The sequence below is a fragment of the Vanessa atalanta genome, chromosome 25, assembly GCF_905147765.1.
Source record: "Vanessa atalanta chromosome 25, ilVanAtal1.2, whole genome shotgun sequence".
In the NCBI taxonomy this organism is placed as follows: Eukaryota; Metazoa; Arthropoda; class Insecta; order Lepidoptera; family Nymphalidae; genus Vanessa; species Vanessa atalanta.
In genome coordinates this window covers 2817958-2835242 of record NC_061895.1, presented here as the reverse complement: position 1 = coordinate 2835242, position 17285 = coordinate 2817958, and the positions used below count along the sequence as shown (strand labels likewise).

Genomic DNA, 17285 nt, shown 5'->3' with positions numbered 1-17285 from the left:
TACGCACTTGTGTCTTTACCCATAATATGATACTCTGTATAATTAGTATTATCATTTGGCAACTAAAAAAGTAAAAAGAGTTTGAATTATTACATTTTATAAAACAAAATAATATTTTAACTCAAACAAATCATAAAATCCTATTCTAGTCCTAACATTTTATAGGTTATGTGTGATATATTATATTTGCTAAATTCATTTCTTTTACTATACATTTATAAATAGATATATCAAGTTGTATTTAATACTTACATCGAAATGATCTTCACAGAAATAAATTGTGGAATTAGTTGACAAAATAAGAGCATCTTGCCTCCATGCCATTTAACCACTTTATTCGTATTTATTTATTGTTTGGTACGTATATGAATAATTTGTCTGGCGTTTTTATCGTTGTAGTTTCACATTGGGGCACCATACAGTATTTATAATACGAGGAATTCATTATTTATTAAAAAACACAATTGACTGTCATACACAAACACGGCTGTTTCGCGAGGTGTGACGTCATTCAAGACGCCATGACAATCTTGGCCTTTTTCGCGGTCAATTTCAAGTTCATTTCTAAAAACTCAAAATACTAACATAAAAAACCTATTTTTCTTAAAATAGTATATTTTTGGGGTGAAATAGATGCTAAGCTATAGTTTTAAACTAATTTCCAAATTTTGTCAACTAGCCTATTACTGATCATGCTACTAATATACCTAGTCTCAAACTCACCAAATACCGCTTTATCTCACCTACAATTAGGCTGACTTATGTCTATCATATATCTTCAAGGGTAAAGAAGCTAAAAATATCTGCCTCGACCTCAGTACAAGTTACTTTCGCACTAAATATTATATTTGCGAAATGACATTATGCGAGGTACTTAAGATTTTATTTAAATTGTCAACTAACTTACCACACATGCACCTCAGCATATCAACATCAGTTACAAGTGGGTATTTATTGTACATGTTATTAATACACTAAATTGTCAAATGTTAATAAGTAAATCTTCAAAACGATTTTTAGAGCAATATAGAAATATGTCAAAGTAGAAGTGGAATTGAGTTAAAATAAATCGTACATGCAGGTGGTGATCGCCCGCTGCATGGTGGTCCCGACGTGCAGCGGCGCGGCGCGCGTGGCGCTGTACGGCTGCGCGCGCTCGCTGGTGCGCCTGCTGCCCGCCGACAAGCTGCCCACGGCGGCCGCGGCTCTGGCGGCCCCCGCCGCCACCGCCCGCCATCTGCACACGCTGGCCTCTGCCATACATGCGCAAGTGCGTCACGGCCCTTACAATTATTCTAGTTGGATAATACATATTTAAAAAGATTATAAAACAGACTGAGTTCGCCTCTTTTGATTTCCATGCAGGGCAATAATAATAGTTAAATTGTATTTACAATTAATTGTCGGAAAGATAATTAATGATGTGATTATGGGCCGCCTTGCGATGTAGAGACGCAGATTCGATCCTGTTAGCCTTGTCTTCCTCCTTCCTATCTCAAGCCTTGGGCTTAATTGGAGGGGTAAATAGGAATACTGCCATAATAGTAAAATGTCTTGCCAGTTCTTCTCTATAGTATCTGTATTGGGGAAAAGCGGTAACTTTAGCTTATTCAAAATTATTCAAAAGTTGTAGTTATATATTTTTTTTTACAATATATTTTGTTATTATTTGTCACAAAATATATTAATTATGTCAATTATAATATTTCAGTGCAAAGATGAGCGGAAATCATTTGTGTGTGAATTGTACGTTCGCGCCATCACTGCTGGTATGAATGAATTGGAGAGACTCAAACTTAAGACTGAGAAGGTTTGATACAATTTTTACAAAAAAACTTTCGAAAATTCCCTTACAAATAATATAAAGATGTTACATAAATATGATAAACATTAAATTGGTGTGTAAACACAATAAAAAATCTTTACCATATATTTTTGTTTCTTGAAATAAAGTTCTGTAAATATAAGGAATATTGATAAATATTTATTAAATTAATATAAATTATTTCAGGAAGCAGAGGCACGTTTAACTGAAGAGACTTTATCAACATGGTTCACACAGCTTGGATCATTATTATCAGCAAGTTCTCGATTGAGCAGCGAATGCGTCCTTACAGCATTCTCGGTTCATCCTTCATCATTTATGTATGATCGGGTCAAAGCAGCACCACTGCTTGCACCAATACTCAAGGTATGTTTATTTAAAATGGTTCATATTATTTAAGTTCGTGTTCATGCAATATTCATCCACAGACATATTCTTGATATTGCTTCGCAATTAACTATAATCATTTGGCTACAAAGACAATTTAACAATATGTATACTTAGGGTACTTACTAACTACCTGTTCTCGCTCTCAACCTGGTCGTTTTTTCTTTTATGTACACAGTTCACATACAGTAAGAATGTGTTATCAATGTTTGTTTATTTACATAGATAATATATGAAGTTTAATTAAAATAACTTATATTATTTTTGAGGTATTCATTGGTGATCTATGCATCAGAAACTAGTATGATTTGTAAAAAAAATTAACATATTTATCGAAATAGACTGTGTTATGCACAAATAGTCGACCCAACCCACCACACATCATGCACAACAGTAACATTAATGAATGTCTTTAAGATTTAAGAATAAATCATGTTTGTAGTGACTTTTGTATAATGATTTTTAAGGTCTCCTTGTATATATATATAAATTTACTTATATTATATTTTTATAGGATATACACGAGCCAAGATCTGACACTAACTCTGAGTTTGGAAGCTGGGCGACAGACAGTAGGACTCAGACGAATTTGGTTAAGACATCTGAAACAATCAACTTAAAACAGACTCAAAGACAAGCAAATGTGTTGTCAACTGCAATATTTGCTGAGGGCGAAGCGCTAGGTCTTGGCGCGGAGCTTTGCCAAGATCTTGCCGTTTTAATTTCCGGACCAAGGGTTAAAACTTTATCTTGGGATATGGACAGGTGATATTTTACTTACAAAATGTTATAAAAAAGCATATATCAACAACAGCTTAAAAATAATCTGTCTTATATTTTGCTTTAAACTTAAAACAAACACACACTAATTTTATTATTGTAGTCATTTGCCAATTCATAAATGTAATATATATATATATATATATATATATATATATATATATATATATATATATATATATATATATATATATATATATATATATATATATATATTAAAAATATATATATATATATATATATATATATATTTTTAATAAATAAGCCATATTACTCAACCCAACGCCGATTATATGAATGATAAAAAAGCAAAGAGTTAGTATGTGTAGACTTTCAGGCATTAAATATTTGTATTATATTAATTTAATTGTATTTGATTGATACAACTTTTTGTTTCAAATTATGTAAAACTAAAAACTATATAAAAGACAATGTAAAAGGCTACTTGAATAAGATATATGTAAACCTTTCAGCAACTAAAGTTATATTTGCTATTAAACTAAAATGAGGAGCAATAAGCAATATTTATGACTTAAAGTTGTTCATTGAATCTCTCGACCTCTACACAAACATGCAATATTACCAGTTAAATTTGCAATTATCCTTTAAAGTGGTCATTATAAATAAACTACGTGAAAATTGATTCTTTTTCAGGGAAACACTACTCGAGAATTGTCGGACATATATGGAGCGCACGCACGGAGGCACGCGTGCTCTAACAACCGAACTTAAATACCTCAATCTAGACCCACGATCTTTCCAACATTTGCCAGAAGAAATCGATGACGAGAACGACGCCTTCTACGGTATTGAAAAAGGTAAAATTACATAAATTAATTTACATTAGTAAAACCAAATATATTTGTTGTATCATTTTGTAAAATATTGTAGGCTCTTTAAATAATATTTTAGTTAAATAACCAGTACCACAAATTATATATCAATTGTATTTGTCACAATAGAAAAATGTTATGAAAGTTCTGTAAATTTATACAAAACAGGTTATGAGCACTTGGTAGAATTGCAAGAACCAGAAGAGATATGGCAGGATGCTCTGTCAGATAATCCTACCCTATCAGACAGTGCTCATAGTATAGAAGAGTTACCCATAGTAATACCTAGACGAAAGAAGAAAAGTAGACGACTGAAATATTTAACAGATGATGAAATTGATCCACTTAGTCTAGTTGGAGATACTAACACAACTGTGAAGGAAAGACCTCATAGCAAAGAAAGAAGTAAGGAGAAAAAAGAGAGAATAGATAAAATTAAAATAAAAAAAGAATCATCTAAGGATTTTGATCAAAGTACTGAAATAGTTCAAAAAGTCGGAGAAAAACCAAAGGACATACGAAAGAAAGAAAAGAAGAAAGAGAGAAAAGAACGTAAAAAGAAAGAAAAAGTAGGCATATTAGAATTTGACACGAAACAACAGAAACCACCAAGTGGTTCTTTATCAAGACTTGTTGGTATGAAAGTGGCCAGGATACCAGAAGTAAATGGACAATTGAAAATCGAAAAGAGTGATTTGGACAGTAATATTAACAATAACCTATGCATTACTGACAGTGACTACGATAGCCAAGGAAAGTCGTCAATTACATCAATCAATTCCGAGGGCAATGACCCTGATGTATTGTTTGACGGGCTTTTTTCTATGGATGAAATTAAATCACCTGAAAAGTCAACAGATTGCATTCAGCGTTCAAATACGTTTAAAACAGAAGAATTAAGAGTGTCAAATGGTATTATTATTAATAATACTCTTGCTGTTCCTAAAATACGCCATGCAACAAATCAACAGCAACGAATAAATTTTCCATCAATAAAGTCTGATTCTACAAGTTCTGGTCAAAGTTCAAATAATGATGTTAGAGAAGAAGTTAAGAAGAGTATTAAAAAACTTATAGAATTTAGGCGCCACAAAAGTATAAATGATGGAAGTATGACTCTCGAGGAGCCTTATCCCCATCAAACATTAACGCCGAACTTACCTACCTCTGATAAATTGACTAGTTCAAATTCTCCGAAAGTTTATTTTAATCGCGACGAAATAGAGCAGTTTAACGCCCTGAAAGATGAAGTGAACATAATCTTAAAGAATTGCAGTAATAGAGGAAACATAGTTCAGGAGTCAACATTTCTTAATGACCTTAACAAGAAAAATGATAAAATAAACAGTAATCTTTGTGATAAAACACATGACATAGTTATAAATAGAGCTTCTGCACAAGCATGCAGCGCATCAGTGAAAAGTTACCACCAACCAGTGATTAAAGCAAACAGTAATCATTCTGATTTGCAGTTAGAAAAAACGGTGAAAAACGATGTGCTAAAGAATAATGAAACTCCTAGTCAAATTCAGTACAAAGAGTTTCTAAAGCAAAGAAGTTGTGGCGTCATCAAGACACATCCTCTCGTAAAAAACGTTACTGACGTTTCAAGCCAAAAACCAATGACGAATTTAGTAAAAAAACAGTCTTCTAAACAGATATGTAAGCCAAGACAAAAGCAAAGTAACACAAATGTATCTAGCATTGAAAGTATTCAAAGAGATTTTCCAAAACAACCCAAAATTGATGTCTCTGAAACATTAATCAGTAATAAAGATGACGGAAATATTCCATTGCAATCATCGATTAGTTGTCAAAGTATGACTAGTGCTAATTTATCTACCCAGAATCAATTTCAAAGTTTTCTAAAAGAATTGCAGGAAACTATAAATGCTGGAGCTTCAAAAGAAAAACCCGATGTAAAGTTATTATCTGATAAAACTAATTGTCCTAAGCAAAAGAAAGTCGACAATGCACCAAATACTTTTTCGCGCCTGAGCTATTTACATAAAAATAAACACAATGATAATAAACATAAAATTTTATATGATCAAACTAAAACTCTTAAAAATAAAACTTCAGAAGAGAAGCAAAATCTGAATATGAATTTTGACAAAGTAAGTCATTTACAAACTAGAGGTGACATAGTTGTATCCAGGGTGGATAAAACAAAAAGTAATTCAAGCGAAAATACTAAGGTGGTTGTTCAAAACGTACAAAATTACAAGTGTTCACCATTAACAAAAACCACTCCTTTATGCCTTAATAGGCAATATCCAATAATATCAAATATGTTAATGTCAGAAAATCGTTCTTATGATTCAAATATATCAAATGAAGCTGATAACAAAAGTTTGGAACAAAAAAATATTGTCACCCCAGCAGCTTCTTTAAAAGGTCACCTTACAGAAAATGATCAGAATGATTTAATATTATTATTGAGACAGCAATCTAAAATGCATCCGCTTAAATTGCATCATAAGTCTGATGAAGTTCAAAATAATCCTAGTAACTGTACTGTAACAATTAATATGAACAAACAATCGAGTGTTAAGTCTATTAACAAAGATATTCAACCTAAAGATCCTCAGAATTTGAACAGGAATGTTCCAATTTTAGATAAACCCATCTCTACAAGTAATTCATCTTCAACAGTAAAAGTTTCTAATAATAAATCGAATGCGGTATCTGAACTTAAAAAGGTTCGCACCGTAAAGGGTTCCGGCAAAGGGGCAACTTCAAAACAAACAGTTAAGAGCAATGATAATCAAACATCTGATTGGGAAAGTGTTATGAATGCTCTTCTAGCTCAAAAGACACCAAGTAGAGGGCCAAATGCTCTAGATATTGTACTTAAAAAAGATTCGTTCGAAAAAAGATCTCTACAAAATGCAGAATGTCATACTATTAAAGCAGCTTGTTCTAGAAGTAATAGCTCAAGAAAGGTCGGTGAATATGCCAACACAAAACAGTGTTCAATGAAGACAAAATCGACATTGGCCAGCAGTGGGAAAACAGTACAATTAGATATGACGCCATCACCATATTTAAAACAAAAACAGGATAAAAAATTAGGAGGTCAAGATAATAACATAGTTTTGGGAAGAAACAGTCCATTAGACTTTAAAGAAAAACATTTGCCTGATGTCATTCAAAATGCTAATGATCCATTTATATCAGGTATACCAAATTCAGATTATGATTTATTAGAAGAATTAATGGATGATGACTTGCGCAAGGAGATTGGAGAACTAATGTCAGATGAGGAACCATATAGTGCATTAACACAAGGTCCTAAAACAAAAACTGTACCTAACACCAAAACATCTCATGCATTTGTAAATAAATATCCGAATCAAAGCGTTGATACGACAGTAATCCGTAAGTCACAAAGGGTTGATTCTTGCCAAAATTTGGACCTTGTACACAATAAAAATGTATTTTTTTCAACTAAACCCATGAAAGACTTGCAATCGAAATGTAATAATCAAGTTAATCCTGTCAGTCAAACGAAATTAAATACTAGTACAGCAATCACAGATACTCTTAACAAGAAGCTACGCATTATTTCTAACGAATTAATTACACCAACGATGGTTAAACAAACACCCAATTCAAAAATCTGCGACAATATTCATCCCGTTAAAACAATTTTTACATCTGAGAAAAATAATTTAAAGATATCAAATGTATGTAATAAAAATGTAGGAAACAACATACCAGCAACAAGTACTTGCAATAAATCTAAAGTTGAAGAAGTACCCATCACAGACATACAAAAAAATATAACTGATAAAGCAAATATTCAAAATCAAGCTTTGGACCCTACAAGAGTTATTTTAACAGTACCTCAGAGAAGTGCGACACCGAATATGATGATGATCGGTAGCGATTTAATTTACAATCCCTATTCCACGGGGCAAATAGAACAGTCAAACAAAAGTTCTGCAAACTTTAATAGAAACGCTTATGTTGCTGTAAATAAGGCACCAAATTTTACTCTGTTTACAACTCAGTTTGTTGCTCCTTGTGTGAATCCAGTTATTATTGATCGTTCTATAACTTTACCAGTAATACGTAGGGTTTCACCAAATATGTTAATGAATTTAAATTCCAATATATCTTTAAATTTAAATAGTTCTGAAAATAATACTACAATAAAACCTGACCAGGAAAATAATTTAAAGACTGAAGACCCAAAATCTAATTGTAAAAACAAAATTGAAAATAACATTAAAGTTGCGAAAATATGTCATAAAACACGCGAAGATAACAAAAGCCCCGTCATTGTTCAAGATCCACAAGGCCGTTTAGTCTGTAACATATCAACATCGAAAACCGAATTGCCAAATAATAAGTTTATAGCAGATACGCTTACGAACAGCCATGATGAAAAATTGGATATAAAAGAGTTGACGCTACCATTGCAGCAAAGTACAACTCTTGATATAAATCACGGTGATATAGAATCAATAAAACCATATAAACTTTCAAAAAGAGTTGAAATGAAAATAGAATCCAAATCACAAGACAATAAATCTCTATTAAGTTTAGAAATCGGGCCTGAAATTAAAAATCCAATAAAAAAACAAACAGACGAAGATAACAAAAGTGAAAAAGAGGAAGCGACATATCGAGAAAGAATACAACTTAAACGAATGGTTATATTAAATAGACAACTTTATCATCGTTGTCAAGATAAACCAATAGCTCTTTCTTATAAATCAATTACACCAACCAAAGAAGTTATCCAATTTAATGAAAATTTACATAATACTCATATAAAAAATGATGACAATACAACTTTCAAGGAGGAACAAAATATTGCTTTGCCAAAACAAAATATAAATCAAGATGAATATGAAAATTCATGCCAAAAACTTTCAATAAATGACAATAACGAGAGCAAAAATACTTTAGTCTCCCCAAGTCGTCGTATTTTGTTGCGATCATCAAATGTTTTAAAAGATACGACCATATTGTCACCTACTGAAGTTCGGATTGGAGATAAAAAACAAAGAAGAAAGCTAAAATGTCCAACTTTAATAAAAAAGCGAAACACATTTATTAAACCCATTATAAATAAAAATAAAACCGATAAATCCTGCAAATCTACAAAATTGACATTAGTTGAAAAACAAATAAAAAGTAAAGAAAACGTTCAGAAAAATAATATGGCACCGTTTGAGACTAATATGAATACAAATGAATGTTATATTGAGAACCAAAATGAAAGTAGTACTGACAAATCCATTTACACTTATGTCGATATCGAGGAAAAAATAACATCAGCTATAATACCGAATATCCTTAGCAAAAGCATAATGCATAATAAGCGCACAGAAGATTTAAAACAAACTGAAAATATACAAAATAATTCATTAATACAAAACACAATAGAAAAGTTTCCTTCGAGTTTTGGGCGGAATGATACTCTTGATAGACCTAATAAAGAAGACAATGTTCCAAATTTAAAAGAACATGTACAAAATAACACGAAATTGGCAAATCCTCTTGAAAATGAGGAAGTAAGAAACTGTGATGCGAGTAACCTTAATATAAATGATGGTGTATGTAATATTAATGACTTAAAGACCAAACCCTGTTCTGGTGATTCAGGTCAAAATTCAGAAATACTATCATCCGTTATTGACGAAAATATAAACAACGTAAAAACTAATAATACACAACAGGATATTTTTAGCAATGCCAATCTAGATGTTCAAAAACCGATCTCTAGTGAAAATTGTACAGGAACTCAGTCAGAAATATCGAGTAAAGAACTAAGTACAACAATCCATGAAAATGTATTGGAATATAAAGACAAAGTAATTTTTGAAGAAATACCAAGCTATAATAACGACCCCTTAAAAAAATGCGTTCGAATAAAACTTCCAAATGGTAACACTTTTAAGGCAACCATATCGGGTAAGCTAAGCGTTAACGTAGATTCAATATTTGAAGATCCAAAGATCAAGGCATTGCTATGGCAAAATATAAATAATAATACAAAATGCACATTAAATATTAAACAAGTTGCGATTAAAACTCCACATACATCTCACACAATAAAAACTAAAGTGCATGATATATCATATATGAAAAAACCTATTGTCAATACAGAGACAATTAATTTAATAAGTGACGACGAAGATATTACTCAAACTTTTAAAACAGAATTTGGAAAATTTGATGTTGCATTTATGAATAAGGAAATGTTTAATAAACATCAAAGTAGGTTATCCCAAAAATGTGTAGTGGAAATCGAAAGACTTCCTTCTGTTATAAATGCTATAAACGAGTCTACAAGTGAATTGAAATCAAAAGTTTTGGAAGGTACTGATAGATCAACTCAAAAAGAAACAACAACATCTACTACATGTTCAAAAGAAAAGATATCGGACTTCATTGAAATAGATGATTCTTCAAACGAGAGCGGGGCTAATAATATTGTTCCCAGTACAGATCTTAATAGCACGAAGCTAAACGAAGACATTGGTGATTTAAAAACAATGTTACTCCAAGATTTTGGTGTAGATGGTCAAGATAATTTTTTAAATAATAGCTGTGAAAAAGCATTATCTATGGAAAAATCAGCAAACAAAATTAGCACAGTTTCTGACAGTGAAGAAATTAAATCAAAACAATGTCTCCTAAGAATAGAAAAATGTGATGAACTTATAGAAAAAATGAAAATTCAAAAAAAAATGTGTTTTGTTAGTTTAGTTAGATGCGATGACACTTTAAAAAACCTCGCAAAAAAATTAGATATATACTCCAATAAAAACGTCGAGGAAAAATCAGAAATGTCCCATTATTCATCATATGAAAAGTCGATTATTTTAGATGAACATTCAAATAAATATACAACTTTGAAACGTAGTGGATCATTATCAATATTAAGCGACTTTATGGTATCAAATGAAAGCAAAATACAAAAATCACAATTAGTCGAAAACAATAACGTGTTAATGATCCCTTCATCCTCCGAACAACGATCAAGCATGAGTAAGTGTAATGCAGATTGGTTAATGACCAAACATGATTTACAGTGTTATATCAGCAAAAACTCGGGAACTAAAAATGAGAACTTAAAATACGATGATTCTTCAACAGATTGTGACAGTGATATTGAGAACTCTGTATCACTAAATATACCGTTTGTCAAAGAAACTAACACTTGTAGCTCAAATAATATAAAGTATGAAGTGCCAACACTTGTTAAATTAACTGTCAATTATTTTGTCAATAACAGCAATGTCATTGAAAATCTCAAGCCATATGTATGCTTTTTACCTGTGGGTGAAAAACCCTCAAATTCATCCCCTTTAAAAAGAAAATCAACTGGTATGGCAGAAAAAGTAAATCGCCACAAAGTATCAAAAATAGAAAATATTTCCCCTAATCTAATTTCCGATGAGACTAATAAAAAAGGTTTACCAAAATCTGGTAGTAATATTCAAACTATTTTATTGTGTAATAATCTAAAAACTACTGAAACGTTGGTGTACGATAAAGCATTAATAAAAGAGTCTGCTGAATGTAATAATTATGTAAAATCGAAAGAACCCGAACAGATTTATCATTGTGAATTCGAGAATGTTAAAAAACTAAATGGTGATAACACAATGGATGATAACAAGCCTATCAGTAAATACGAAGATTCTATTAGAATTAAAAAAAATGTTAATAAATTAAAGAAGGCGAATGAAAATATTTCTATAAAAAAGGATGAAGAATTCAACAATCAAGTATACCTTGATAACGAAAACATAAATCGTCATGAAAAATATCTTCCAAATGTTCCAAGTAATAGTAGTTCAAGTATATTGAATGAAAATAACGTTAAGAATTTTTTTCATGATCAACAAAACGTAACTGAAATGGAAACGAATAAACAATCATCAATTTTGATAAATGCCAATTCTGATAATGAAAAGAAGAATTCTGAAACAATAAATGAATTTTTAAATACAGATTTTCTGAGTTCTGATGATAAAATTGAAGTTATAATACCGTTAGAAGAAATTGACGATGAAAATATTCAGACATTACTCTTAAACACAGCAGGTTCTGGGGATAGCTGCTTAAGTGCAGATATGCTTCTTGAGAGAACAAAAAGCAATTTAAATAAATTTGAAGAACAAGGTAAACAAGAGGTTGTTCTCAATATTAACCATAATATGAAAGATCAAATAGGTAACACTAAAGAACCTAAACCAAATTGTATTGACACATATGATTCAGAATGCTTACTTAAAAATGATATTAAGGATTTATGCCACATAGAAAATTTACATAAACAAAGTCGAAAAGATTATCTACAAAGTCGGATTAAGGAAACTACAACTGAAAAATGTGAAAATACGGATCTAGAACATAAAAACATTAATATTGAAGAAGTCCAAAGTATTATGGATTCTGATAACACGTCACACAATAAAATTTCAAGTATAAATGACTGTAATCCAAATGAGTTAGATACTAAATGTTCTTCAAATGATAATACTTTGCAAAAAAATGTAACACTTGTATATAAAGGCGATTCTAGCGTTGTATTAAAAGGTTCTATTTATGAGGATCCAGTAGTTGGTACATGTTATGTGTTTCCTATATTGAATAGAGCTTCTTATTCAGATGAGACGGGCTACAGTAACATTTGCGACGAAAAAACTATTAATGTCATAAAAGCTCTCAAAAACAAAGTTTTTGAAGATCAAAGTGAAAGCGACGAAAAGGAAAATTCTAATAATTTGAATGTTGTTATACCCAAAGTAACTTACTCAAGACAAAAGGTTAAAGAAGTTGAAGCCGCTGAAAAATTAAGTAAAAAATATTTAAAACGTAAAAGTGATACATGTGACATTAAGTTGAATGAAAAAAGATACAGAAAAAGCAAAAATATCGACTACCCAAAAATAACTGTAACTGCAATGACAGAATCTGCCTATAGTAAAGAGTATAAACGTCTCTTTAATTATTGTAGCTCCATAAAATTCTCATTCTCGCAGCCATTTCATAAAGAATATATAGATGTATCCAGTGTATTAAAATGTTGGCCTATTAAAGGAGCTGCTATTAATACTTTTGACAAAACTGATAATGAGAATATTCTATTCTCAGATGAAAAAACAGACGGTAAGGAACCCTATGATCCCTTACGACAAACATTAGCTGAGGAAATATCATCAAAATTTGTCGAACATCAGTCCTCTTGCGATCAAATTAGAGAAAAAAATTTTAGTATGGGTTTTGGTGAGGGGTCCGGCAGAGTCAAAAAAATTTTAGAAGATGGAGATAATAATTCAAAATTTTCGGCTGCGACTCTGTCGGACGTAAAACAATCTCAGCCGTTTTTGTTGTCCGAGGATTATGAGGACTATAGTAAATGTGAAGACGTATGTAAGCCTAATAAAGAACAATTTGAAACTGTTAAACGTTACGTTTCATATTTGCAATTGCGAGATAAAGTACGAGCATTTTTTAAAAAAACAACCTTTGAATTGAATTATGATTGGCATTACGACAAATTTAAAAATAAGAAAAACATTTATAGTAATAAGGTATTCCCATATGACCTGATTAGCCCGGATTTTATTGAACCAGCTCCGATAGAAACTGTGGTACAAGTAGTACAGGTGGGCCAATTACCTGTTAGTGGAGCTGCCCAAAATCCCGTAACGTGCGATCCGCGAGTTACTCAAGTAACAGATGCTAGTCCTTCTCAGTGTTTAGTTGAAAACAGCCCTCACGATGATTCACAACCTACTATCAAAACCGAATATACCGAATTAACCACTGCGGATCTGAGTTTACCACTAGCGCAAGAATACGAACGACATATTAAATCACAAGAATCTTCAAAAGTGCCAATTTGTAATGAAAATATACCAGTACAAATGGAAATAAGCGAAGTAAAGGTTGAAGAAATGCCTATTAAAGACGAACCAATTGATTACAATGATGATGATGATGATGATGATTTAAATTTATTAGTTAACAAACCCATAAATAATGTTGACTTTTCATATAATTCTAATGAGAGCACTTCGCCTATAGAACCGCGATCAAATATGATATTTGAATCAACACAGAAACAAAATTCTGAATTCATTGATCACCAAAAGCAACAAAACGGTTCCGCTGAAAAATCTGATCAAATTGCTCACGCTATGAATGCTGCTGGTATAACAACTACACCAGAATTCACTACTAACTTAGTCAATATTCCAAATCCAATATCTCCAAAAATGGAAGCCACGAGCCCCGTTCCAGAATCACCTAATTACTCAAATTCTTCCATTAATGCAATGGCACTCCAACAAGCGTTCGCACAAATATTACCTCCTCCATTGAATCAAACTAATTCTCAAGATAATATTCAGGTGGCTCCTAATTCTGCTGCTACTTCGCAAGTATTACACATAGTGCAAAATAAAAATACTAATGGAAACCAAATTACTTTAGTTGATAATGCACAAAATTCAGTTATAAATAACTCTAATACATCTGTGTTACATATTGTTCAAAATAAAGGAGTAAATAATAATACAACATCGAATGCAAACAACGGACAACATTCAACATCGTATGGTGGATTGTCATTAGTAGACTCAGGTATTCAACAAGGCAATAATCAGCTTCTTCACATTGTAAATACCGGGAACCAAAAGAATCCTGGTACAGGCCAATTATTAAAAAGAGTTAATCTCTTAACTAACTTAACAAATATGCAAGGATCTAACGAACAAAAAATGGTGCAATTTTTATGTAAAGCTGCAGACGGCAAATCTATTCATTTAAATAATCCACACCAAAGAAGCATGGTATTAAGACTACAACCGATTGATTCCTCAAATATTCAAGTCAATAATAAAACAGAAGACTCAAGTCAGTCGTCTAATAAGAACATTTCAACATCTAATAAAGAAACCGTTAGTGCCCAACATGAAATAAAGTCTCGCTCTGTGTATGAGGAAAATTATGCTAAGTTTATTCAGAATTCTTCCAACAAATCTATTCCTGAAAAATCAACCAGTTTGCCCAAATTCAATCAAGCGTTTGGTAAACAAGTTTATCAAGACAGTAATCAAAAGTCAAATGACATAAACTCAAACACGTCACATTTATCATCTGTAGACATAAATGCGGAAAGTTCAGATTGTCAATCTTCTGATAATACTTTGAATTTAGATCATATAGGACAAATTAACAGCCCACCGCTATTATTGAGGAAGTCTTCTTCGCAGACGACTTCAATTCAACCTAATTTAATGCAACAGATAAAACAAACCATTTCTCCTATGAATATCCAAACCATGCATGGTGGTGTAATTTACACTCGACAAATACCCGTTAATATAGGTGGTGGGCAAACTATTAATTTAATAACAGTTCCTAGTACCGAACTTGCCGATGAAACTAATCAAAAACAACACAATGATGTTAAGTTTATTAATCAAAATGAAATGGAATCACCAATTATCAAATTAGTACCACAAGCATCTAGTTCAGACGTTACTTCTGATGAAAGCATTAATAATAATTCGTCAAACGAAAATTCTCAAAATACGCCGGTTCAGCATCAGCCGGTTTTAACGCAAATGCGCATTAAATTGCCAATGCTAAGTAAAGCTCCTCAAATGATGTCCGGTACAAGATTAGTACGTCCGTCTTTCTTTCAAATTCAGCGGAATGTCATCGGTGGCGCTAATCAACCTGTTTATCAACAGTTAGTATTGACGGCAGCTCCACCTCTTGGACAACATACTATTCGTTTGCCACAAGCTCAAACAACTAGACATGTAAAAGTTACATCTGAAAGTCAATCTTCGCCGGAGTCGCAAATGAGTACATCGACCCTTGAACAATTACGAGAATTTGATATGGTATTAGAACAAGTTAAAGAAAGGAGTACTGTTCAACCAAATAACCAAAGTAATTACACTAAATTGCATACGCCATCGTCTGATACAGCTGAGAGCACTTCAATAACTTCGACTGTTACAGAATCAACGCAACAAGTTTTGTATTCTATTGGGTCTAATCAATCAGTAAATGTGGCGTACGTAAGTAGGAAACCTAATGTAACAACACCCACACAATCAGCATTTGAACGATCACCAGATTCATCAGGTATCATTGACTCTCCCTCTTCTTCAACATCACACGTACAAATTCCTCACACTGTTACCAGTGAATCAACTTCAAGTGAAGGAAGTAGTACTCAACCTATTCAACAAAAAGCAGCGAAAGTAGGTTCGAAATCTAAGTCAAGACCCAAATCATCACATCCACCAAATTCCTTAAAGATAAATACTGTACCTCCAAAAACGTCTACACAAAAGCCTCTAGAGGATGAACAGACTACGCAACGTATATTGTATATATTAGCAGAATATAAAGAACAAGTTGAGAATTCTCCCGATAAAGATAAACCAGCACCACGTAGAAGAAATAATCCGCCATCAAACCCTTCTGGATCATCAAAGCGTAAAAAGAGCTCCAGTAGCTCGCGGCGTCCTGGTGCCCGCGACATTAGTCCAGTTAATGGCGATGAGACATGTCGTACTATGGGTTCAGAGGACAGTAGTTGTGGTACTTCACAAGGTGACTGCACCGAGAGTTGTCTTGAGAGTCATTCTCCTCAAGACAGTCCACGTAAAGTCGTAAGAAAACTAAGTTTTGAAAATGAAACTCCTCGAGCCAGACCGCAACCACAACGCAATGTAATAGTCGCAGACGGCCAAACAATAACAGTCGCGAGAGGAACAGCTGGAAAGCCTACTACAGCAGTGTTAATGCCCGCCAATTATATCTTGCCAGTTTCAATGGTTAAGGGTGGTCAGCAAATTGCTATAGTGACTAATCGCGGTCCAAAACTATTAACAGTTGGAGGAGGCGAGGGTGGCACTACTAATGCACTTTTATTACAACGTCTCATTGGGCCAGCTGGCTTGAAGCCTGTACTAACACGCCCTGGAGTTCGTCACGTTCGCTTACCAACAGCCGCTCTTCACAATCTACAAGCTTTTAATCTGGCTACGGCGGCAACAGTTCCACCACCAGATAGCACAGCTTCGCCAGCTCCAGAAGCTACGCCACCTGAACTAATAGAGACAAGAACTAATAGCTCACCATGGGCTGATCGTGAGTCGCAAGAAATAAAACCTGAACGAGAATCTAGTCCAGAGGGTTCGGAGCCGTGGAACTTGTCATCTTCGGGCGACCCTCATGATTATTCATACGAAGAAACCGTGAGAACAGACAATATGGGCAGGACTGTGCTTGTAAGTAGAACATATATTAATTTTGCATTTTCTTAAGCAATTAACCGTTAGTATAACTTTTATAACTTCAGAAAAGAAATTTTACTTTTCATTATTTATTTTGATTATGTAAAGATTTATTAATTAATAAAATGTTGCATATCTGAGGTTGTAACTGTTTTTTAATTTAAC

At 32.7% G+C, this 17285-nt stretch overlaps 1 protein-coding gene across 4 annotated transcripts in view; it reads left to right on the top strand.

Moving 5' to 3' along the window:
• The window catches only part of LOC125073680, a 29931-nt gene that overhangs the window by 7288 nt on the left and 5358 nt on the right, over positions 1 to 17285 (top strand). For all 4 annotated transcript variants that reach the window (XM_047684631.1, XM_047684630.1, XM_047684629.1 and 1 more), the window contains exons 7-12: positions 1082 to 1270; positions 1712 to 1810; positions 2012 to 2191; positions 2727 to 2977; positions 3647 to 3810; positions 3994 to 17114. In XM_047684631.1, the coding sequence (XP_047540587.1) occupies positions 1082 to 1270; positions 1712 to 1810; positions 2012 to 2191; positions 2727 to 2977; positions 3647 to 3810; positions 3994 to 17114 (14004 nt within the window). The remainder of the gene's footprint in view (positions 1 to 1081; positions 1271 to 1711; positions 1811 to 2011; positions 2192 to 2726; positions 2978 to 3646; positions 3811 to 3993; positions 17115 to 17285) is intronic.